The sequence below is a fragment of the Sinocyclocheilus grahami genome, unplaced genomic scaffold, assembly GCF_001515645.1.
Source record: "Sinocyclocheilus grahami isolate Dianchi unplaced genomic scaffold, SAMN03320097.WGS_v1.1 scaffold535.1, whole genome shotgun sequence".
Classification (NCBI taxonomy): Eukaryota; Metazoa; Chordata; class Actinopteri; order Cypriniformes; family Cyprinidae; genus Sinocyclocheilus; species Sinocyclocheilus grahami.
In genome coordinates this window covers 1,282,856-1,308,781 of record NW_015505714.1, presented here as the reverse complement: position 1 = coordinate 1,308,781, position 25,926 = coordinate 1,282,856, and the positions used below count along the sequence as shown (strand labels likewise).

Sequence of the window (25,926 nt, the reverse complement as noted above, 5' to 3'; positions counted from 1 at the left end):
ATGCTGATGGACAGACCTGTGAGTGTTTGGAGACCCAATGGCGCAGGACATTCAGGACTCTGTTGGTAGCCGCACGACGTATAATGAACTCCTTGTCACAAGTCCGCTCAGAATTGTTAAAAACTGCAAAAGAAAATAGACACTATAAGGGTAATACAAACAGACCTGTAATATCACACAAACAACAGCTTATTTTCTTTATTATAGGCTATATGCATTGCCTTGCGAAAGTATTAAGCATTCATTTTTATTAAAAAGTATTCATTTACTTCCACATTTTGTTACGTTTGAATACACATGTATACACACACACACACACACACACACACAAACCCCTTAATATTTTCACATTTTGTTATGCTGAAACCACAAAGTGCCATAAAAGTATTAATACAATTCTGATGGTATTTATAAGGATGAGAGGATGTTAGTTTTTTTCTCCTGTTATGATTTTAAACACTGTGCTGATAATGAAAAAGCTACTAGACCTGTAGAAACTGCAACATCTTTATGTGTATAGTGAATTTCAATTTATGAACACAGTAGAGGGTCTACAGAATTCTGAGGCAAAGGGCAGAGCATATGAATCTGTGCATTTCTCTTGGGTTGTGTCAATGGTGCAGTGTACCTGGAGGGCTGCTGTGTCCAGCTGCTGCTGTGGCGATAGCAAAAGCAGAGGCTGGAGAAACAGAGCAGCGTGAGTTCTCAGCTGACTGGACTAGAAAAAAATAAATATGGAGAACAGAATTAACGATAACCCTTTTTTTAAAAACACTGAATCACCCAAAAGGGGTGATGGCACCAACAAAGAATTAAGTCACTCAAAAATTATTTAATTATTTGCTCACTAAGTCATTTTCCCCATGGGATACAGAGAGTGCAATAGTTTAATATTTAGATTAATTTTTAGTGTGTGTTCAACTGGGGGGGGGAAGCATACAGGTTTGGAATGACATTAGGGTGAGTAAATAATGACAGAATTTTTTTTTTTGTGTGAATTTCCCCTTGACTTCCTCAATGGATGTATAGTACAGTATGTAGTACTGAACGCATAGTAAAGCCATAGTTATCACATAACCAGTCCTTCTGCCAATCCAGTGGTCATACTTCAAAATGAAAGACATTTTTTTGCAAAAATCCCCCTTTAGTAACCATGTTGAGTCAGTAACTCAGTGAACATATGGAAACAGCTTTTCATGGAAACTGAGAGCAGACACAGTTATAAACCATATATCTACTGTATACAGAATCATAAGCTGATTGCTTATGTTGAACAAAATGAAGATGCTAAAGATACCCAATACAAACAGTCTGGATGGAACAACATCTGTGCCATTCAGAACCAATTACGTGCTGGTGGAACTAAGTCACATATAATTAACTCCTGTCCCAACTCTCCCCATATATAGCTTCATTTAATGTCATCCAAGCACAATATTTGGCTGTTTCAGATCCAAGACTGTGACTGTGGCCATTTAGTAACAGAACTGGACTTTACTGAGGATTGCAAGTTGAGGATAGGAAGTTTCGCGTGAGGAACCATCATAAATGTTGGAAGCTTTCTCCTCTAAAATGCAAACTGAAAATATAAGACACATAAAACTGATCTAAGACCAGTACAAAAGCAACTGCACGTCCCAATAGCTACTCAATACATGCAATAGGACTAATGGGAAAAGAGTTCATGACGTTATCAGCAGTCTAGGTATATTTTTTAAAATTATGTTCAAATATTCACATTACATTGCCTCTTTGTATTGAAAAATCAACAATATTGGAATGAAAGTGTTTCATTCACAGAAGTATCTATATTTCGTCATAAGTCATAACTCACCACTGAGTTTGACTCTACAGTTGTTCTCAGAAGAGGCCTGCACTGCCAAGGGAGCCAAACACAAACAGACATGCGCACGCTTACCTCCTGACTGTCGGTAGCGGAGGTGGCGTGGAGTGGAGGGTGAGCGGCAGGGAGAGATTTCTCCTGGTTCACTGCTTTGTGGCGACTCTGGAATAAATTTGTCCAAAGACACTGACTCCAGCACAGCTGAGGGGAAAGTCAGACCCTTTATTAAAATGGATCATAGAACCCCTCCTTCTTGAAAAATGAATGGTTTTAGGGCAACAGCTCTACAAGCAAACAGAGCAGGGAGCAGGGAGCAGGGAACAGTAAATAACTATGGCCAGGGAGTTGCTATGCGGATGCTAGGGAGTTCTGGGTGGTTGTTGATACAGTGATATGAGAGGTTGCATGGTGGTTACATACTGTCACAAATAAAAAAAAAGCCACCTCTAAGCAGGGTTATTATAGCACTGCATTCTTAAAAAAAATTCTGCCAAATTTGACATAATAATTTGATGATGCTGAGTAAAAAAAAAATCAATCAACATCAAGTTTTTTTTAAATGTCAAAACTTCTAAAAATACGTATTCAAAATGTATCATTTAACTTACAAACTGCAATGGAGTGGAATAATATGTTTAAATACTCCATTTATTGTCAAAGAGCTTTACATAAACACAAGTTTAGAAATACAAATACTTTTTTTAACACAAACTGTTAGGATGTAGCAAAACACCCACTGAGGCAGCAGAAAACATCTAGGTCATGTTTACTTTTAGCCATAATTCTAACCTTGAAGAGTATAAACAGGTATAAAATGTCTTTGAAAATTGTAACTCACATTTAAAGGTGTCATATGATGCAATTTCAAATTTTCCTTTCTCTTTGGAATGTTACAAGCTGTTCGTGCATAGATAAGCTCCCTAAAGTTGCAAAGATTAAAGTCTCAAACCCAAAGAGATATTCTTTATAAAAGTTAAGACTTGTCCACGCCCTCCTAAAATGTCAACATGTCTACATCACTGTGTGGGAAGATTTGCATAACACCGCCCAAATGTTCACGCAAAGAAAGAAGTTACTTTCTACTAGTTACTAGAAGAAACTTTTATTCTCGCTGTAGTATTGTTGTTGCCACCGCCACCGCCATGTCATGGAGACGCTGTGTGTTTTGTTGTGAAAGCGAAACTACTTTGTTTGGTCTTCCAAAAGAGGAAGATATCCGCTTCGTCATGCCTAGAGCTGTCCGATATGAAAGAGAAGGACAGGGTCTGCCTTATGGATTCCCCGCTTGCACCTTCTGGTCTGTTCGGCGACGCCGTCAATTCGGTCGTCGACAGATACCAGGAGGCCCGTAAACAGGTGGCGGCATTCCAGCGGTTTCTCCCTCGCCGTTCTATAACTCTGGGGGCTGCTGGGCGGGAGCAGCCCCAGCCGGGTACCAGCTCCTCATATAGGGAGGTCCAAAAACAGAGCGTTGCCTCTCGCGCTCCCCCGCAGCGGGACCGAGGCCGGCGGCGCTCTAAGTCAGGGGCTTCTAAGGCGAGGCCTGATCTGAGGGTCGTGCTTCAGTCGAGGAAGCCCTCGACGAAGCGGTCCTGACAGGCATGAATCCAGGACTGCTGAGGGTGGCCCCTACTGGGGAAGAGCGGGGTACACCGCAGTACACGGTGTCCGTCTCTCCTCAGCACCCTCAGGAAACCGTTCTGCCAACCCGGCCAGTGTGCCAGGGCACAGCGGTCTCCAGCGGAGGTTTTTCTCGGTATTTTTCGCCCGGAAACGTAGCGGAGCCGAGAGTCTCGCCACCCCTTCGGGGGTCTCTCAAGCAGCTAGTTCGGCGATCTCCTGCCGCAGGACTGCTGAGGGTGGCCCCTACTGGGGAAGAGCGGGGTACACCGCAGTACACGGTGTCCGTCTCTCCTCAGCACCCTCAGGAAACCGTTCTGCCAACCCGGCCAGTGTGCCAGGGCACAGCGGTCTCCAGCGGAAGTTTTTCTCTGTATTTTCCGCCCGGAAACGTAGCGGAGCCAAGAGTCTCGCCACCCCTTCGGGGGTCTCTCAAGCAGCTAGTTCGGCAATCTCCTGCCGGTCCGCCGCTTCAGGGCAGCTATAAAGACACCAGAGGCCAGTCTCGAGAGACTGGTTCCCTTAGTAGATTATTTAGCAGCGTGGAAACTACTGCCAAATGTATCTCATTGGGTCCTGCAGACTGTAGAGAGAGGTTATCGCATTCAGTTCGGCGCTCTGCCGCCGCCTTTCAAAGGGGTTTTTTTAGCTCAATCAGAGCAGACGGCGGTTCGGCATCGAGATGTCGTTCTCGCTCATATGGGAAAGTTGGGGTTAAGACTAAATGCCAAGAAAAGTGTGCTGTCAAGACCAAGGGGTTCTCCCCGAGGGGAAACCCACTTTGCATGATCAAGGTCACACGGCGAGGCCTACGTGCCTTGGACATGTGGAGGAAACGTGGGTTCTTGTCTCAGGGCCCGGTGCTGGGAGCTCCTTGTCGTCACGTAACGCTAGCGACGGACACGTTCCTCACTGGTTGGGGAGCAGTCATGAGTGGCCTCCCTTCCCGTGGTCTGTGGAGTGGTCGCCATCTCACGTGGCACATCAATTGCCTGGAGACGCTGGCCGTGTTTCGAGCCCTCAAACACTTTCTTCCAGACCTAAGAGATCACCATGTGCTTGTGCGCACCGACAACACAGCGGTGGTCTTTTATATCAACCACCAGGGAGGTCTGCGTTCACGCCCCTTATACAAGCTGGCGCATCAGATCCTTGTGTGGTCCCAGGGCAAGCTCCTCTCGCTGAGGGCAATGCATATTCCTGGGCATCTCAATATGGGGCAGATATCCTGTCGAGGCAGGGGCCGAGGCCCGGGGAATGGATGCTTCACCCCGAGGTGGTGAAGCAGATATGGAGAGTTTTTGGCCAGGCTCAGGTGGACTTGTTTGCGACTCAGACACAGGCTCGGGTCAGACTCAGGCCGAGAATATTCGGATAAGCTGTCGAAGGGCCGGGGCCGGGCCCGTGCAGGGCTCTATTCATTCCCTCGTTTCAATTAAAGGTTCCCCCTCGGCTCGGCGGGCCCACAATACGCCCGGGCCCATATGCACCTACATACCTTGCATACAAGACGCTACGCCCCTGTAAGTCATTATAATCAGTAATTATGTCTCCACTGGATGCAACAAATGCCTAATTTATAATGAGTTTTAATGGTGTTGTCTCATCGCGCCGGGACACGGCATTACAGTCTGGTAAGGGGCATAACATTTCTGTCACACACTTGAGGTATTCAGCCAATCACAATGCACTGGATAGCTGGCCAATCAGCATACACCTCGCTTTTCAGAACGATGAGCTTTGTAAAAATCGACACGTTTCAGAAAGGCGGGGCATAGGCGAGCAACAATAAACGTACATTTTGTGGAAAACAATGTGTTTTTTAACCGCATAAACAAATTGCATTACACCAAATACACAACATAATGTTCTTTTTAGCAACATCATATGACCCCTTTAAATGAAAAAGAAAAAAAAAAGAAAAAAAAACTAATTCAAACTATTAATGAAAACTATAATACTATCTCAGTCTACTAAAAGAATACCGTATGTGTATTTGATATTCTGGTCCATATTTACGATTGGAGACATATTTAGGCAAATTATTTTTTGCCTGGTTTCTCGTTTGACAGACACTGAAATTTAATACGTTGGGCTAGCGGTTTGTAACAAGGCACATCTGTGAACAGTAAATAGACAGACACATACACAGAGCGCTACTGAAGGGCAGAAGCTGGTTTGCGCCCGGCCGGATGCGCTTTTATGCTTTCTGGTGCTTACGTCACCCTGCTCGTGACGTCTCACTGCTCCATTGGACGGATTTGACACGTGCTTCAGAACGTGGTCACGCAAGGGCATTCCCAAAGCGACTCGACGCAGCTCGAGCTCCTTAAGGGGAACTAATACAGTCGATCATATAACAAATCATCTGTGTAGGCTTGCTCAAAACATTTGACTCTTATCAAAGTAGCATTTGTTCCCTGTGGCTTCGAGACTGATTATCTCGCTACTGAGATCAGAAAAACTCAAAATGACAGTAAAATCGAAAACAAGAAAATAATTGCATCATTTTTTTTTAAAAGTGAGACATTGATTGGGCTGTGATATAAGCAAAGCTGAAGAGATCATTTTAGCAGGTTTAATGTGGCTCATGTGATGCAGTATTAAAGCTTACTATTAGTGCTAAAGGTTCACTATAAGAACTATTTGTGGTTTTACAGCAGAAAGAGGGAAAAACAACACAAGCACATCTCTTTAAACTAGCAAACACAAGAAGAACGTTATTAGCACTTCGCACACCACACAGCCTGACCAAAGTCACTCAAAGATGTCCATTTCCAAGACACAAATCGATCCTTTGAATGTTTCTGAATAAAGCAACCGCTTTATCATTCCGAGCTCACTGGCTGCCAGTATAACCACAAAATGATGGGTGTATCCCCAAATATCTCAAGTCTTCTGTTTTGCATTAAGAAGGTACACAATGCAAGCATGTTTGCACTTTATTTGCGAGTGGATTTTATCTGGAGACAGGAGAATGTTGGTCAGACTAATAGCCTATAAAAGAAAATAACATTTGTTTGGCCATAAAGTTATTAAGATGAAGTGGTTTTAAATGTTATTTGGAGCAGCCACAGAAATCTTTCCCACAATATTCACTCTGCCAGCTACTTCGGGGAGTAGATGAAATTATGCTTTTAAAAAGGCAAAAGCCAGCTAATGAAGTTCGTATTCATGAACATCCATGTTACCATCCAGCCAGTGTGTTGACCTACTTCCAACATCCCAACACTTCTTCTATTCCAAAACATAGTGGGCTACCTACACAAGCATCATAGGCACACACCCAATGTGAAGACTTTTAAGATTACAAATCTTAATTATACTTAATTAGATACCTTGTTTTAGCCATATTATGTTCTTTCATGCAACCTTCCTCGAAAAGGCAATGCCAAAATGTATTGTGATAAGCTCAGTTAAAAAGTAAAGTAAAATGAAAAGTCTTAGATTTCATTCCATGCTAAAAAGAATAATTAAAATCACTTTAGTGTACTTACAAATGACCAAACATTTGCTTGCACTATATATATTTTATTATTTGTATGTGTTACTGCTTGTTAGCTAAGCAATATGCCAACACAAAACTGTAGTGTGCAACAGCGCCTGCCCATTTTTTTTTACCGACAATATTTTTCCCATTGGGACTTTTAAAAAGTCTTTGTTAAACCTTATTACATTGACTAACAAGCCATGAACCAAACCAACCAGCTATGAGGTGAATTACAACATTACAAACTTGATTTGATGCAAAAACGCATTTGAAAATCAGACAAAAAGACTGTGTACTTAACGGCTTTAATGAGGGAAAGAACTACAATCCAATGAAGCATTTCGAATGACACAATCAAATTAAAAACTATAAATAAATACGAGACAATGATTTAAAGATGTTGATCTTCATGGGATGCTTCATGGGAGTGTTCTTTTGACAATTTGCTCGTTTGGATCATCTGATTGGTGGAGTTTTAAATTGTGGAATCATGAGTAACAGTTTTTCACCTAAAATTCTGTTGTTAGACATGGTTATTTAAAAAAAAAAGTTGAAAAAAAGTGGACTGATGGCCATAACAAAAGTAAGTACCATCAATTAAGAACTTTGTCTTGTAGCTCACAATATGTATGCCTTTAATGGTTTATAACAGGTGTGTCCAATCCTGTTCCCAGAGATCTACCGTCCTGCAAAGTTCAGCTCCAACCCTGATCAAACACAACAGAACCAGATAATTAAGATCTTTTGGAGCATTTGATAATTACAGACAGGTATGTTGGTTCAGGGTTGGATCTGAACTCTGCAGGTAGATCTTGAGGAACAGGATTGGGCACCCTATGGAGAATATGAATGGGATTTTTTTCTTCCGGAACACAACTGTTATATTTTGACTTCAGTCACCTGTGTGCTTCCAACTTATGAGGTTCCATTACAGTGGATACAATGGAAGGCACCTACTGAAGTAGGCAGTAGAACGCGGGGAAACTCTATAGGTTTTAAAACAGAGCTAATATGTTTCTCTAACTACTCCTAGAAAGAGAAAATTAATTTTCCGCTCACCTCTCCTGATGCTGCGGCGCAGTTTACCACAGAGAGCGTCGATTCGTGGCACCTCAGCATTCTCATCCAGAGCTCCAGGGCTTTGTTCGGGGGAGGATGGACTTTGTCCATGGCTAAGATCCAAAGGGGGCTTGTTGTTGTTGTTGGATGGTGGGGGTGAGATGCTGGGGTTGGCAGAGGTTGGACTACTGGCTGCCGATGATGAGGTCGTGGACAGATCTAGTATGCCTACTTTTGAGCCAATAGGGGAATTAAGAGAGAGTTTCCTGATGCGAACCGGAGAGGAAGTACGGGATGGGATGGAGAGAGGTGGAGGAGATGAGAACTTGCGACACAGTCTGGGGGATTTGTCATTTACGTGGTCCCCGCTGCGGTTGTTCTGGTTGGTGGCGAAGAAAAGCTCCAGGGATCTGAGTTGTGGAAACAACATTGAATGAAGGGGCATAAATGGCAGAGCAACACCGGCACATCTCTCATGTTCTCTTCTCCATACTTGCATGCTCCAAGTACACTAAACACTCGCCAAACAGTGTGTTGGATGCATTCTACGTGTGGAAACACATTAGGAGTATTGATTGCAGCTTGAGAACAACAGTAACAAAGCAGGTAAACATTGCAAGATGTGAAATCTGCAATGGATGATAGCATTTGTGCAAGTGCAGAAGTTTTGAGAATCCAGGATTCAATAAAATCACATATTTGTAACTGCCAAAAAAGAGAATAAAGACAAAAACGCCAAAAGTGAAGAAAAACAGAGTGGAAAATGTGAGAATATAAAGTAGAAAAATGGACAGAGATGAAAGTGAATCGGTAACAGAGAGATGGGTTTGTTACTTTGACTGATCCAGTGCTATCTTCCTGATCTTCAGGCTGTAGTCTGGGCAGATGGATGTAATGGACAAGCGGTCAAATGAGTGATACTGGACCCTGTGTGACAGCAAAGTAGGTGTGGGGATGAGGAACATCAGAGACAACACATTGAACGTCACAGCACTCACAGTGACCACAAGCATCTGCACGAGGTACACAGGCTGCGTTTGCATTCTGCACAAGCATACTGAACATTAAAGGAAAATGGAGGAGGAATTGCTGAGCACTTTGAAGCTTTCTGAACTGCTTTTTAGGTAAAGGTCACCGAGAGTGCACCAATTTAAATTGGCAGAACACCTGCTTTTGGAACAGAAAACATTCTTCCATTTGAAAGGACAAATGTATGCAGAGATAAATACCCTACTCACACTCAGCAGTGTGTTAGACGCATACACCTAGTGCTTTTTTTCACATATTCACAATCACACTGAAAATTTTACTGTGAATATATGGTATTATTTCAAATGGATTTGATAGGCCACAGTGTACAAAACTGCCTATGATCCAACAAGTTTCCAGCGACAGGCCATTTGCCTTTCTATAATAAATACAAAACTGCTGTGTGATGCAATACAGTTATAGCCATTCAGAAGATATTTTTGTAGAGCAGGATATTATGTGGAGCAGTGAAGGTTAGGGACACCATTTTTTATTTTGAATTTTGAAAGATGTTTCTTCTCAGGGTGCCGTAAATGTGATTTCTGATTTCTTCTTTGACTTGGCAGCAGTAACTATAGAACTGGCTATACATCAGTTGGCAACGATGTATTGAATATTTACAATATAACTGCAATATTTAAGACCCAGTCAATTAAAATTTAAGAAGCATTGTGACTATTGTGATGATTTTAATGTGTTTAATTAGTGTCTGTGATTTAAACTTCAGTAGTAAAAACTTTATTAGAGTTGGTTAATTTGTCAGTTTGAACTGTCCATTTCAATGAATCAGTTCAGATCAATTGATTCAATAGTTTGTTTGCATCATCATTCAAAAATGTAAACAGAAGTCTTAGTGTTATATTTTCCATAAATTCCATATATTTTTCAGTAAAAAAATTATGTAGGTTAAAATAGCTGTTTATTGCTATTACTTGTTTATTTACTGTATTCTACTTGCATTAAACATGTGAAATCAACTCAACAACAATATATGCATGGCTGAAATGATGAAGATAAAAACTGAGATATACAGTGTATATATATTGGACATTTAAACAAAAGGCTGTAAAGCATAGATATAATTTTTAATTTCTATTTCCCAGCTCTAGCAGTGACTTTTAAACCCTTTAAGAGCTCTATTACCTGACTGGTATGGATGTAAAAGGCTTCTTGTAGATGTCAGCCAGCTTCTCCATGACCACGGTGGCGGTGGTGAAGATCCGGTAGGTGTGCAGGAATGTGTTAAGGAAGTCTATGGAGAGGAATCGCAGGTCGGTCAGCCTCTCCAGAAGCCTCTCCACGCTGGCGTAGCGGATCTGAGGAACCTTGCAGGAGTTGAGCGTCTTACTGAAGCAAATGTCAACATCATCTTTATGGAGACGCGCATCGGATCTAATGAGGAGCACAACCAAACCATCTTTACTGTCTGTTTACTGTCTGCCATAAATTTATGATGATAGTATGAAGCATTAGTGAAGATGCACTGATATAATTTTCCCAGAGTTGACAGTGATTGTAGCTAAATATATGTTAACAAGCCTATAACAAATGTAACTTTTGTAGAGTAATAATAGTAACATATACCTTAAAATTGTTGTTAATTTTGATTAGAAGCTTTATGCTAATCTAGATTAGTATGTTAAAAATAGAAATGATAGAATATTAAAAATAGAATATTAAAACAATTTAAACTCAAATCAATATGTCATATATTTATTTATTTAAAATTATTTCAAAAGCGCAAATGCAAGAAGCAAGATAATGTACAGCCATTCGGTCATTATAGCTAAATAAACCCTGTTTCACATTGGGGTCCTGATCATCCAGTTGGGCTGACTGTACATTATCACTTACTTCATAAAACCTTTTATTTTAAATAAATAAATACATAATCATTATTTTTTGCTTAAGGCCCTTTTTGCCAATGGTAGTCAATCACATGAACAGTCACACTAAAATACTGCAATGTTTTCTGGACTGGTATTGCCAACATACTATTTGCCAGCAGGGAGGGAAATTAGTTCCGGTTGCTTGCCCTTATTGTAGTGTGTTCACTGTCACTGCAATATTTAGCTTGGACAGATGTGTTTGCACAAGTGCAAGGATTCAGTGCTCGGGGCTTCAGTGCATGTTCACTCTGCCTCCAAAACAAGCTGCAAGCAAAATGCTGTTCTGGGCTAGCTGACACATTTTTGTGCACTTAAAATTTTGAAGGGCTAATCATTTTAAAACTGTGATTTTTGAACGGTTGAAATATTATTTTTAGTAATTTGGTCTTTCACAAAGTACTCCTATAATTACGAAAACACTGACCCATAGCCCACATTATTTCACAATAAACAAAGGTCTGACTTACTTTATCATATGCGGCACAGTGACTTTTGAGTTCTCCTCGAACACGCTGGTCATCAGGCCGTTACAGCGGATGTTATCAATGCACTATATCCCAAAAGAGCAGAAATTAAAATGAAGAGTGGGATCACAACAAGGAGCAGAGAACAGGGAACAGCATAATTAATCCAGTCATTAAACACTGGACATAATGTAATTTCTTTGTGTATGTAGGAGACTGGGGGATTAATGGACAGAGAGATGTCTCTTGTGGGTTCATAGTAAAGTTTCAGGTGTGAAGTTTCAAGGTGGTGGTAGTTAGTTATTATGTTCCAGTTCTTCTGTATGGCCATTAGGGTTTTTTTAAAGGCTACAGGGAATTTGTATGGTTCAAAGCAATTGCACAACCTATAAATGATGTGTCAGTTATCTTTGTATTTTTAGTACTGTGGCTTTGTATGCCTTTAATCATCAGGAAACTAGAGAGAGACAGGATTGTATAGTGCTGCTGAATATGAGAAGAAAGCTAATATGAGAGGATACTAAAACTTCATCTCCAGCATGTGAATCAACAACCATGCCACAGCACTGACCAAGTTTATCAGGGAGCATATACAAAATAATAATACATACACTACAGTTCAAAAATTAGTTTTGCTGTTATTTGTGAAATTGTGAAAAAAAATTATCATGATTTCCACAAGAATATTAAGCTGCACAACTGTTTTCAACACTGATAATACATTTTCTTGTTTTTTTACTTTTGTTTTATTTGAGCACCAAATCAGTATATTACAATGATTTCTGCAAGATTATGTATCACTGAAGACTGGAGTAATGGCTGATGAACATTCAGCTTTGCCATCACAGGAACTAATTACAATTTAAAATAGGAGTGTAAAAGACATCCTTCACAAATATCGAAAAGATTGCCAACCCCAAACTTTTGAATGGTAGTGTAAAACATAAAATACCACTGAGCAGTTGTCTGTAATCTCGGAGGAGGAGCTGTTGGTTATATGCGGCTTCTCTCTCACCTGGCTGATGTCGCTGGTCCAGGCCGCTTTCTCCTGACGGGATGGTGCCAGCAGCACCACAGTAAAGGCAGGAGCATCTGAGGGCTCGACCACAATCTTAAAGTCCAGGTGACCAAACACCTGTCCCGAATTCTTAGCTAAAAAAAGACAGAAGGTTACAATTAAAAATGAATCATGCTCAAAAATCCTAATTACCAGTCCTGAGGGATCACTCAGGAAAACAATGGCATTAAAACTAATCGAACTGAAGTGATCTCTTTTTAGTAACATAATTACGGTGATGATGTTTATTAAATGAGCTCTTCGGGACCATATTCAGGGATCATGAGAGGGCCACTGTGATGCAGTTTTGAATTTGCCCTTGGATCGCTTTCTATACCCTCAAGTGGATAATCAAACCATTACAATTATCATCTCTGCCCATTTGACATTTAAACAGCAGGCAGTTTGGATTATTTTCTGGCCAGTCTATAACAGTTAATTAACCTGCAGTATATGAATAATGGCTAATATATAGCTAATGATGCATGTCTCCATTCATCTCTGCTGATGATGTGTTTGAAAATGTGCGTCAAAGAAACAGTCTCACCATCTTCATCATTGGCGTCAGGCTCCTCGATGAGAGTGCACTCAATCAGAGACAGCACACCACCTTGCTGCCAGAGACAAACCATTAGGATGAGAGGTTAATCACAAAAGGAGAGTTTCCTGATATTGATGGTTTGTTAGAATAATGGGTTTGTGATGGACATTAATGTAAAAGAAACAGTCTCACCATCTTCATCATTGGCGTCAGGCTCCTCGATGAGAGTGCACTCAATCAGAGACAGCACACCACCTTGCTGCCAGAGACAAACCATTAGGATGAGAGGTTAATCACAAAAGGAGAGTTTCCTGATATTGATGGTTTGTTAGAATAATGGGTTTGTGATGGACATTAATGAAAGATCAAAGATCTCTCAAAGGTGTTTTCCAAAAGCCTTTGCAGTGCTTGCTTATAAATCTCATTTTGCTTTGGTAATTGCCAAATAATGAAATAACTGGTAATTATGTAGCTGGATAACAAAAACAAGGTGTTTTTGAGAAAAGGGAATTGAGAAAAAAAACCTGAGATTAATTAATGGATCAAACAAATTAGAAAATATTTTGTACTGCATTGCAAAAGTGTGTATGAACTCATAGCTTTAATGGAGTTACGTTATAGTTAATTTCCAGTTCCATTACTGCAAAATAGCAAATTGTTCTATGTTGCAAAAAAACTCAATATTAACAAAAGATACTGTATAACTGTATTATTGCGATGTATATAAAGTATGTTGCAAAAAATAAAATGCATAATTTGTCTGCCCTATTGGGTCAGCAGAGAAGACATTCTAATAATAAGAATTATTATAGTAAATTAAACATAAACCACATCAATATTTGTTGCTTAAAAATGATTTATATTAATTGAAGCATGACAATATGATTTAATTGAGTGTATTTAACATGATAATTGAGCCTTAAAGGGTTAGTTCACCCAAAAATGAAAATTAGGCTGTGTTTTACTCACCCTCAAGTCATCCTATGTGTATATGACTTTCTTCTTTCAGACGAATCCAGTCGGAGTTATATTAAAAATTGTCCTAGCTATTCCAAGCTCTATCATTGCAGTCAGTGGGTGTTGCAGTGCTTCAGTCCAAAATAAGTTAAATAAAAAGTGCCCATCCATGAAAAAAGTGTCTCACACAGCTCTGGGGGGTGAACAAAGGCCTCCTGTAGCGAATCGATGCGTTTTTGAAAGAAAAATAACCATATTTAAAACGTAATAATCTATTTAATCTAGCTTGTGCTCACTGTTGTAAACAGAAACAGTTCCGGGCGGATGATGTATGGAAGTCAGCTTCTGTTTTCTTTATTACTTTTGTTGGATTGTTTGTTAGGTTGGAAGGGGCGAGGAGCGGGAGCCAACTTTCTGTTGACTAATATTAGCGGCATCCAATCACCACATAGAGCCTAGGTAGTGGGCTCGTAACTCGTATTACATTGGTCTAATGTTTCATATGCTTTAATAAAATTCAAAAGCAAGTTAAGATCATCAGTCTTCCTTTGAGATAATGACCACGTGTGAACCAGTCACAAGCCCACTACCTAGTCTCTATGTGGCGATTGGATGCTGCTAATAGACTGTTTTAACGATGTCTTTACTACCTTTCTGGGCCTTGAACGTGGTAGTTCCCTTGCTGTCTATGGAGGGTCAGAAAGCTCTCAGATTTCATCAAAAAGATCTTAATTTGTGTTCTGAAGATGAACTAAGGACTTACAGGATTGGAACGACATGAGGGCGAGTAATTAATGACAGAATTTTCATTTTTGGGTGAACTAACACTTTAAAAAGATGGCCAACCCCAAACTTTTGAATGGTAGTGTAAATGATAAAATACCCATGAGCAATTGACTGTAACCGCAGAGGAGGAGCTGTTGGTTACATGTGGCTTCTCTCTCACCTGGCTGATGTCGCTGGTCCAGGCCGCTTTCTCCTGACGGGATGGTGCCAGCAGCACCACAGTAAAGGCAGGAGCATCTGAGGGCTCGACCACAATCTTAAAGTCCAGGTGACCAAACACCTGTCCCGAATTCTTAGCTAAAAAAAGACAGAAGGTTACAATTAAAAATGAATCATGCTCAAAAATCCTAATTACCAGTCCTGAGGGATCACTCAGGAAAACAATGGCATTAAAACTAATCGAACTGAAGTGATCTCTTTTTAGTAACATAATTACGGTGATGATGTTTATTAAATGAGCTCTTCGGGACCATATTCAGGGATCATGAGAGGGCCACTGTGATGCAGTTTTGAATTTGCCCTTGGATCGCTTTCTATACCCTCAAGTGGATAATCAAACCATTACAATTATCATCTCTGCCCATTTGACATTTAAACAGCAGGCAGTTTGGATTATTTTCTGGCCAGTCTATAACAGTTAATTAACCTGCAGTATATGAATAATGGCTAATATATAGCTAATGATGCATGTCTCCATTCATCTCTGCTGATGATGTGTTTGAAAATGTGCGTCAAAGAAACAGTCTCACCATCTTCATCATTGGCGTCAGGCTCCTCGATGAGAGTGCACTCAATCAGAGACAGCACACCACCTTGCTGCCAGAGACAAACCATTAGGATGAGAGGTTAATCACAAAAGGAGAGTTTCCTGATATTGATGGTTTGTTAGAATAATGGGTTTGTGATGGACATTAATGAAAGATCAAAGATCTCTCAAAGGTGTTTTCCAAAAGCCTTTGCAGTGCTTGCTTATAAATCTCATTTTGCTTTGGTAATTGCCAAATAATGAAATAACTGGTAATTATGTAGCTGGATAACAAAAACAAGGTGTAAAGGGAATAAGGGAATTGAGAAAAAAAACCTGAGATTAATTAATGGATCAAACAAATTAGAAAATATTTTGTACTGCAGTGTGTATGAGTGTATGAACTCATAGCTTTAATGGAGTTACGTTATAGTTAATTTCCAGTTCCATTACTGCAAAATAGCAAATTGTTCTATGTTGCAAAAAAACTCAATATTAACAAAAGATACTGTATAACTGTATTATTGCGATGTATATAAAGTATGTTGCAAAAAATAAAATGCATAATTTGTCTGCCCTATTGGGTCAGCAGAGAAGACATTCTAATAATAAGAATTATTATAGTAAATTAAACATAAACCACATCAATATTTGTTGCTTAAAAATGATTTATATTAATTGAAGCATGACAATATGATTTAATTGAGTGTATTTAACATGATAATTGAGCCTTAAAGGGTTAGTTCACCCAAAAATGAAAATTAGGCTGTGTTTTACTCACCCTCAAGTCATCCTATGTGTATATGACTTTCTTCTTTCAGACGAATCCAGTCGGAGTTATATTAAAAATTGTCCTAGCTATTCCAAGCTCTATCATTGCAGTCAGTGGGTGTTGCAGTGCTTCAGTCCAAAATAAGTTAAATAAAAAGTGCCCATCCATGAAAAAAGTGTCTCACACAGCTCTGGGGGGTGAACAAAGGCCTCCTGTAGCGAATCGATGCGTTTTTGAAAGAAAAATAACCATATTTAAAACGTAATAATCTATTTAATCTAGCTTGTGCTCACTGTTGTAAACAGAAACAGTTCCGGGCGGATGATGTATGGAAGTCAGCTTTGCGCATGCGCCACTCAGAAATGACGAAATCTCTCCGTGTTCATCACTAATCACGCACCGCTGACGTCTTACGTCATCCCCCAGCACGGCTTCCACGTATGACAGTTGGTGGAAGTGATAGAAAAGTGTTTATTACGTTTGAAATATGGATATTTTTCTTACAAAAACACATGCATTCACTACAGGAGGCCTTTATTCATCCCCCCGGTGCTGTGTGTGGCCCTTTTTTATTATGGATGTGCGCGCTTTATTTGACGACTTGTGGACTGTTCAACTGCAACACCCGTTGCTAACACTGCTATGATAGAGCTTGGAATAGCCAGGACAACTTTTAATATAACTCCGACTGGATTCATCTGAAAGAAGAAAGTCATATACACCTAGGATGCCTCGGGGGTGAGTAAAACACAGCCTAATTTTCATTTTTGGGTGAACTAACCCTTTAACAGAAATATGCTGTTATATGCAGAAATATAAAAGGGCTGTAGGGACTGAACAAAATTAACAGGGGAAGCACAAACCTCATCACACATGATTAACCTTTTGACATCATTACAATTATCAAATATTTGTGGCTGGGTTTCTAAGTTATTGATCCTCAGGGGTTTGCTTCATGATCACTATGTCTTAGCAGTGCTGTCAATATATTAAACACAGAAGGGATGACATTTTTTTAAGTGACTGGTGTGCAGTAAAATGTAATTTTCAGTTGCAGTAGTCTGTGTGCATGTGTGTTACACTGCAACACCCGTTGCTAACACTGCTATGATAGAGCTTGGAATAGCCAGGACAACTTTTAATATAACTCCGACTGGATTCATCTGAAAGAAGAAAGTCATATACACCTAGGATGCCTCGGGGGTGAGTAAAACACAGCCTAATTTTCATTTTTGGGTGAACTAACCCTTTAACAGAAATATGCAAAACTCCAGACAAGGGCTGTAGGGACTGAACAAAATTAACAGGGGAAGCACAAACCTCATCACACATGATTAACCTTTTGACATCATTACAATTATCAAATATTTGTGGCTGGGTTATTGATCCTCTGTGGCTAAGTTATTGATCCTCAGGGGTTTGCTTCATGATCACTATGCCTTAGCAGTGCTGTCAATATATTAAACACAGAAGGGATGACATTTTTTTAAGTGACTGGTGTGCAGTAAAATGTAATTTTCAGTTGCAGTAGTCTGTGTGCATGTGTGTTATGTACTTTGAGCAGGTGAAGTTTGCCTCCCGAGCTGCGTGTGCAGATAAGGAAGTGCTTGGTGAAGAGGAAGCACTGTCTCTCTCCTTCCTTTTTGAGTGAGAGAGAGCCTAGTCGCACCTTACTGAGCTTCCCTCTCTCCACTGAGGGCAACTGGATCAAAGAGCCTGAGAGAAGAGAGAGAGACAGAGAAAGAGAGAGAGAGAGTGTGTAAAAGTATTAATAGGGTGACACAACAAGCTAAGACAACAGAGCCGCAGCAGCTCAAATGATAAAAGAAGATCAAAGACACCTTTACCACTGAACAAAAGATTACAAGAAGAAAGGAAATATGGCAGATTTTTAATCAAGTGGAAAAAATCATATATATATATATATATATATATATATATATATATATATATATATATAAACTTTATACATACACACACAATTTTATTATTAGTTTAATACATATATATTAGTTCAGAATCTGGGAACATATAATTTATAATTTAATTTAAATCTAATTAAAACAGGTTCACAATGACCAATTTTAATGTTTTTCTGCTAGAATTTAAAAAAAAAATTCCCATATTTGAAAAGCTGGAGAGACTATTTTGACAAGAAATCAATTTCATTATTGTTAAAAATAAACATTTTAAAGAGGAAAGCATAGAAGTGTAGAATACATCAAGCACAAGATAAACGATTACAAATGTATGATGGATGATTTTTATTATATCACTATGTGGGCAGAGACAAATCAAATAGTCAAATCAATGTTCTCTATTGCTCATGCTGCCAGAAATCAGCAACTCACACTGACAATATAGGACTTTAGATCACTTTGTCACTGCAGATATATTAATAATTTTTGCTGTGCCTTTAAGAAACACTCACATTGCATGTTAAAATGGAAACTTCTCACATACGGAATGTAAGTTTTCTGTACAATTTAATTTGAACTTTGTCGTTGTTCAGTAACAGCATCTTTGCAAGGTGTGCAGGAATCAGGATGAATAATAAAATAAAGAAAAATAAATAATAAAAATACAATAAATAAATAAAAGTACAGAAAATTATAGAAAATAAAAAAACTGAAGCTACTCTTTTAAAATGTGGAATGCAGAATGCAATACGTAAGTCATAATAATAAATCCACTCACACAGACTCATGGGGCTCGCACGTTTTAAAAACACAAGAAAAGTCAACAAAAGAAATAGCTTTTCCTGTCACTCATGCTACAAAAGAACATGAACTTTATCATGATGAGCTGATGTCATTTCCTATTCCATACATTCCATGTAAAGACCCCCCAAGTTGGATTCTAATACATTACAAAGCACCTCAACTGAAAACATTAGACATTGTGTCAATCCTGGAAGCAATACTGTCCAATTGTGAAACCATGAATTATTCAGAGCCTGAGGGGATCAAACCGAAGCTGTCACTGTCACTCAGGTGTTGGTTCTGCTTAAGGCAGCGTGTCAGGCAGGTGGCAGCTCGAGGTGTTAACATGACTCACCTTGTCTCACAAACGTCTGGCTGGTGTCAAGGAGGATGTCACAGCCCTCCACAATCATGCGCTCAATAGCCAGGTTCTTACGGATGTTTTCTGTATCACTCACTTCATCATGCATCACCCTGGAACAATGCGAACACGACACTTGTGTCACAAATGAAAACGTGAGAAATTCACCTTCTTACTTTTTGCCACTTTGATTCTCTGCCAAAGCTGTAAATGAATATGTCAGGGTATAAGAAGCACTTTAAAGTGTAAGTGTGACATATTTACAACTACTGCATAATGCCAAGGGCAAAAAACAGGAGGAAATTCACTAAGCCTGCTGAAGTACTGTCTGCACTGTTTTGACAGATTATTTGAATTAATATAATTAGTCTCTAAAGATCTATGTAGAAAGTGGTGTGTTTGGGCTGAGAAAATTACTTAATACTCATGGCACAATGCTGTTTCATTATTTGTTCCAAACCTATATGACTTTCATTCATCTGTGGAACATAAAAAAAGTTATTTAGTAAAATGTCTCAGTGTTTTGTTGTTGTTGTTGTTGTTGTTTTTGGTGAACTATCCCTTTAAACTCATGGTTAAACAGGATTGCAGTTGGTTAGTGAATTAAGCAAAGGTTTTTGAAATGACATACAAGTTCAGCCCTAAGGGTGGTTTCTTTACCTGGAGAGTTCTTCCAATTTAGACTTGGCAAACTCTAGACTTTTCCTTTCCACATGCTCATGAGGTGTATGAGCCAGTAGCTCATGGAGAGAGATGATATAACGAGGGATCTGTCAATCAATAGTATAAAGAGAGAAACACTGTAAAGATTGAAAGCATGCAAATAGAGTGAGAGTTATAAGCAAGCCTGCATAGAATCTGCGCCCACAGAATGTCTGTCTATCAATCAGTTTCTATACGTCCCTCATCCCTTTCATGTTCATTAAATTGTGTCTAATTTGATAATGTTTTCATCCAAGAGTTTAGTACTGTCTGACCTATTTAATTCTGCAGATGTTACCCCAAATTCTCCTCAGACAAAAGGTCAGCAGATTCTGTCTGGGCCTTGATTTCAGAAAACTTAAAAAAAGATTACTTTGAATGTTTGAGGAATTGAGATACATCAGGTTTCTACAAGTGATAAATTAGGCTTTTTATGAGTAAGTTTGAAGAGCTCGCTCAAATGGTTTATGGAAAGCAAATTTCTTATTTTGTAGAAACACAAGCCAGTAATTCCCAGTGGCAGTTTAAATTAATTGAACAAATCAAGCTCTTCAGTGATCAGGCTATAATTAAATAAGGCACTTATGAGAGTGCGAGAACAGCACCTGAAACATGGGGTATGTGAGGAACGTTTCCAGCATCCTCCCCTCACACGCAGCGTTTGCTTCGTACTGCTTCAGGAGTTTGTCAAAGTCCCGATTCTGCTTACAGTTGGCCAGAACTTGAAGACTGTACTGGTGGTTCCTCACAAACTCCTGATAGATGTTCAGCATTGGCAGCAAGATATCAAAGAGATCCGCTAAAAAAGAGAAAACAAGTCAAAGTCATTAAAAAGGGATTCTTTTATTCATAGCGGTGCTTGAAAATGCTTATCTTGGGTTTAAGATGTTGGCGTTTTTTTGTCTGGATCTCATTGTTGCAGAAGTGTGTGTGTGTCTGTATACGGTGAGATAGGAGAGAGTCAGACGTCACTGACGGGTTTGATTGAGATGCTGTGCGTCAGCGGAAACAGCTTGTCCTTGAAGTTAGTGTCACCCTGCAATGTGCTGTCTTTGTTGATGGGGTGTTCTGAATAGCTGCTCCTGAGTGCGGTAATTAGCTTTCTGAGAGATAAAATGTAACAATCATGACTTACCTAGAACCAGTGTGGGCCAGTTTGCTATCCTCGCCTTCAATCCCTGATGGAATATTTCATGTAGAAACATGATTGTCTCACTGAGGACAAAAAAAAGAGAGTATCTGATTATTCCATAGCACCAGGATCAAAACTTAACACTTGCCTTATGCCGAAGGTGAATAAAGACAAATCACTCACTGATAAGCACAATATTGTATTTAGGTTGCAGTTAGGTTAAAATGCAGCACAACATTTTTAAAACATTTGTAGGAGGTTTTATTTAGATTTAAAATAACAATCAATATATTTGAAAGAGATGTTTCAAAAACATTGAAATACCAAAATACCATTACAACACTTGCGGAACATTATGTTAATAAAAATATATATTATTATTATAACAAATAAAGAAACTAAGCTTTCAAACAGACTTAAATTGAAATATAAGAATGATGAACATCTACTAAAAAAAGCAGGTGTGGAAGAAAGTTAACATTGTTATTACTGACTATGTCTGTGTTGCAGAAAGATGTGGATGAAATTGTTCAAATCAGCATGCAAACAAGCTGTCACAACACTGCAGTAATTATGTGTCAACACTGACCGTTGTTAATCTGGGACAGAGGCTCTCTTGTATACATTTTTGTTTACAAACCAGGATCATTGGAAAAACATGCCTGTGGCATAATTTCTGCAAAACAGCATTGTTTTTTCCACACTTCCCAACACTTTCAAAGTGAAATGTCCAGTTAGAGGCACTAAAAGTGCATTAAGTTTTATCTGAAACAGATGAATGTGAATCTGTCAACGTTTTATTATGTTTTATGTATTTGGCTGATTCAGAAATGATATGTCCAGTGAGTAGCACTCGAAGGTTGATGCTCTCTCATAATACCTATACTAAACCTAACTAACAACAAAAGAAAATGTTAACAAAAGCAAACATCAGATAAAAATGCATTTGCTGAATCAACCATGCCATTTTAGCTTGCTTCTACAAGTCTTTGAGCTCTTTTATCGTGACTCGTGTTTCGCCGGGGTTGTACATGAGTGCTCTGTATCGTAAGTGCAGTGCTGTACCAGTTGTTTTACTGCTGTTTTACTACATATTTGGAGTTTTGCAAAAATGTAGACTGAGGTACATTGGTTATAGGTTTTTTTCCCATGAGCTTTTTATTTTATTTTTGAGAGTGTGGTTTTCAATGCCGATTGGAAGCTAAAGAAACCAAACTCACACACCTGTTAAGGAAGATGCTACTGACGTCATCGTGGCTAATGGGTGGTTTCTTGGAGCTGGCGGCCATTCTGAGCGGCCTCAGGAAGCAGTTGACCAGGATATAAAGCTGATGGACGTACTCTGTCTCAGCCTCAACCATGTTGAAGACGATCTGGTTCCTCTTCCTCATGCTCTCAGCATGAGGGGAACAGATGTAGTCCTGCACAATAATCTTCCACTTCCTTCTACACAGCCACCCTCGCATGAAGCTCTGGACCTACAGAGACAAAGAGTCTAGGAATACTTTTTGTGGTCACAGGTTGATCAATGAGGGAAACAGAATAACTTCATGAACTTCTCAAACCAATGGCCCTGGTTAAATGTTTAACAAGCCCATATGGCAGCGGTGTTTGGATGGGCACATACTTCTGGCCATGTAATATAGGCAAAAAGGTTGAGGTTCTTTACCTTTTTGATTTTTTTTATATCAGGATCCTCCTCTTCCTGGTATACGTGGTAGGGACGCATTCTTTCCTTAGTTTTGTTCAAGGCTGTAATCTTTAAGAGATAACAAAATCACCATGACTGGGCATTACAATGTTCAAAACACTTGCAAAGGGAAATTGGTGGAGGTGACTGTCAAAACGATTGGGCTGCGAATGGTTGCTGTGATTATAATTTGACAAATCAGATAATGCTGGGGTATTTAACGCTCATCCCTCTCAATGCATAATCAGTGTGTCATAAATGTGGATCACTGAGACCATGTGTAGGTGCTGGCACATCAGATAACCATCTTAACTTCCTCTCCACGGACAATTTCCTTCCTTCATTCAACAGCCTTCATCAAAAAGCTCTCTCACCAAGACTTTATCAGCCATTTACTTTGGATGCAAATAGGCTAAATGCCCCACAGCATATCTCCCAGCATATGTGGTCCACAGGCACAAGCCAAAGACTTTAATTTATTGATAATAGGTAATGGTCATGTTTGTTGTTTTTTTCATTCTTTGTTAAGTGTTAGTTTGAAATATATATATAAATTCTTTCATATAATCTGAAGGCTTTTATCACTACTCTCTGCTTCAAGTTGATAATGGTTAAGTTTCTTATTCTAGTTTTACTGCCATTATATAACACGCAAAATGAATGTTTTTTTTTAAAGTTTCACAATAATAAAAATTATACTGAATTCCTATAATAAAACAAATAATACGATCACTTACCAAAATGCAGCATTTACACATAATGTATAATATTTGTTAATATCTTGGCTTTATATTATCAGTACAACGGTTTTCTACAATAGCAGGGTGTGAGCCAGTAGTAGTTACTAAAATTTTCTTTTTAATTGTTTCCTTATAAAATATTTATAACTCACAACAATTTTGAATGCTGATGTTTCTGTTTAAAAAACAAAGCACTGCTTTTATGGCTTCATCATTTATTCATAAAAGAAAACTTCTGATATAATCATGACAATACAGCATAAGTGGATTTTATGGCTATTTATATTATACACCAGACCTATGTCTAAATAAAGAAATAATAGCGCAAGGAAAACAACAACATGCAATAACAACAGTAGTTAGAACAACAGATAGAATAATAGAATGAAAGAATGATAGAACCATGGACAGATGGATTATAGATAGATAGATAGATAGATAGATAGATAGATAGATAGATAGATAGATAGATAGATAGATAGATAGATAGATAGATAGATAGATAGATAGAGCCTGTCTTTTGTGAACACTGAGCAGTAAGTGTAATCAGCTTAATTAAGATTTCTTGTTGCTTTACATTGATTTATTCTCTGAATCATGTGTTCACATGCTATTGACCCTGCAATGTCAATAATGGGGCTTAATTCTCGTCCCCATGGCGACTGGTCCAATGGGGAGGATAATTCCCTGGTAACACAACTAGGGAACAGATAAGATGCAGAGCCTGAGAGATGCTCTGTGGCACACTGGGATTGAATATGTTGCTGGTAACCTTAATCACAGAAAGAAATATCCAGAAAAAGCAATATGAGAAAAGTAAACCTACGGTTAAACTCCATATCAGGATTTTGTCAGTCTGTATAAGTCACAAATGCTTTTAGTACACAGGATCATTCAGTAATGGTGACACAGTGGTTCACTGATTCATAAAACTGGACTACACGTTGGAAAACAGCCTATTAAATGGCACAGTCCAAGCATAGTTACCTCGGCTTTAAGCCTCTCAATCTCTGTGTCTTGGTCTTCCAGTTGTGTGCGGAGCTGATTGGCTGCCACCTTCTCTGTCTCCACAATCTGCACCAGATGGATGTACTTCTGCATAAGAACCTCACGCTCGATGATGATATCAGAGTAGCTGAGATGAAAATGACAGGGTTACACTCAAATTTAATGAAATCTCAGAATATAAATGTAGTAGTTTATGTATGCCTGGGTTTATTTAGCAGGGCTCAACAATAAAGATGGCCAGTTGAAGATACTGCTACTATCAAGTAACTGCTGAACTTGTCACTATATCTTAACTTGATCGTGTTGATCATGTACATGTGTTTTTTTCAAAAGACACTGTCGAATCTAACTTGCTTACATATAGATTTGTTTTATAAAAACTGAAAGAATTAATTAGATTTTATTAAAACATCAGTTACAATGAAAAATTATAAACAACTCAATACTTTCCAGTAAAAGTGTGTTATTATTATTGGCGTGATGGATTTAAATGATAGATTTTATCATTTCCAGATATCATTTAAAATAACAAAATTAAAACTTACTGAAAAATTTTTAAAATCTTTTTTTAAATATGAAAAAAAATTTAACTGAAATATGGCACAAAAATATAAAATAAGACATCATTTTTTGTTGTTTTTGTATGGCCATTTAAATTATCAGGAGGGCAAGTATAAATTTTGCGCCACAACTGTGGTGCGCTTTGCCTTTACGTATTGTCCATGATTGATTTCCAGTTGCATTGTTGCATTTAAGTGAACAATGTCGGCCTGTATGACTGAAGTCCAGTGTGGCCTGTCCAGATGTTCACAGGCACATCTGCTCATGGGAAACCAATAATCCGTTAGATTCAGCGATCTCCCCAGTGACGCAATACAAATGTACACTGCGGCTTGAGTATAAATCTGTATAAGGAGTAACAAATCTCTGCAGTGTCAGCATGTGAGTCCCTTAAATCTCTGCGAGTTTGTGTGTCTGCAGAATATTATGTGCATGTGTGTGTGTCTGCGCGTAAATTGCTAACAACAACAAACCATTGTCATAACATCATAAATTAGTTTTTTTCCCCACTCAGCCTTAAAACTGTATGAAGTGTACAATTATATCAATGTTAAAATACTTTCATAACACTGAGGCTTTTCAAAACATTGCTATGCTTGTTTGAGCATCCCAATCAGCCCGGCTCAACCAATGACATGAGACAAAACAATGTTATTGCCATGGTGTCATGTCCAAAAAACTTCCAGTTTTTTTACACACACACACACACACACACACACACACACACACACACACACACACACACACCCCTCCTTTCTAGCTTATTTCTTAATGTCGC

The 25,926-nt window shown here is 38.9% G+C and overlaps 1 protein-coding gene across 1 annotated transcript in view; it reads right to left on the bottom strand.

Annotated features, from left to right (window-relative positions):
- LOC107555492 (ras-specific guanine nucleotide-releasing factor 2) overlaps positions 1-25,926 on the bottom strand; it is a 100,744-nt gene that overhangs the window by 38,713 nt on the left and 36,105 nt on the right. The window contains exons 3-19 of the mRNA XM_016238314.1: positions 24,567-24,714; positions 22,819-22,908; positions 22,374-22,627; positions 21,153-21,232; positions 20,623-20,816; positions 19,976-20,085; positions 19,310-19,428; positions 17,808-17,968; positions 15,485-15,551; positions 14,896-15,032; positions 11,398-11,480; positions 10,185-10,433; positions 8,847-8,939; positions 8,013-8,422; positions 1,919-2,044; positions 629-718; positions 17-123 (exon numbers count right to left, since the gene is read on the bottom strand). Coding sequence (XP_016093800.1) covers positions 17-123; positions 629-718; positions 1,919-2,044; positions 8,013-8,422; positions 8,847-8,939; positions 10,185-10,433; positions 11,398-11,480; positions 14,896-15,032; positions 15,485-15,551; positions 17,808-17,968; positions 19,310-19,428; positions 19,976-20,085; positions 20,623-20,816; positions 21,153-21,232; positions 22,374-22,627; positions 22,819-22,908; positions 24,567-24,714 — 2,518 coding nt within the window. The remainder of the gene's footprint in view (positions 1-16; positions 124-628; positions 719-1,918; positions 2,045-8,012; positions 8,423-8,846; positions 8,940-10,184; positions 10,434-11,397; positions 11,481-14,895; positions 15,033-15,484; positions 15,552-17,807; positions 17,969-19,309; positions 19,429-19,975; positions 20,086-20,622; positions 20,817-21,152; positions 21,233-22,373; positions 22,628-22,818; positions 22,909-24,566; positions 24,715-25,926) is intronic.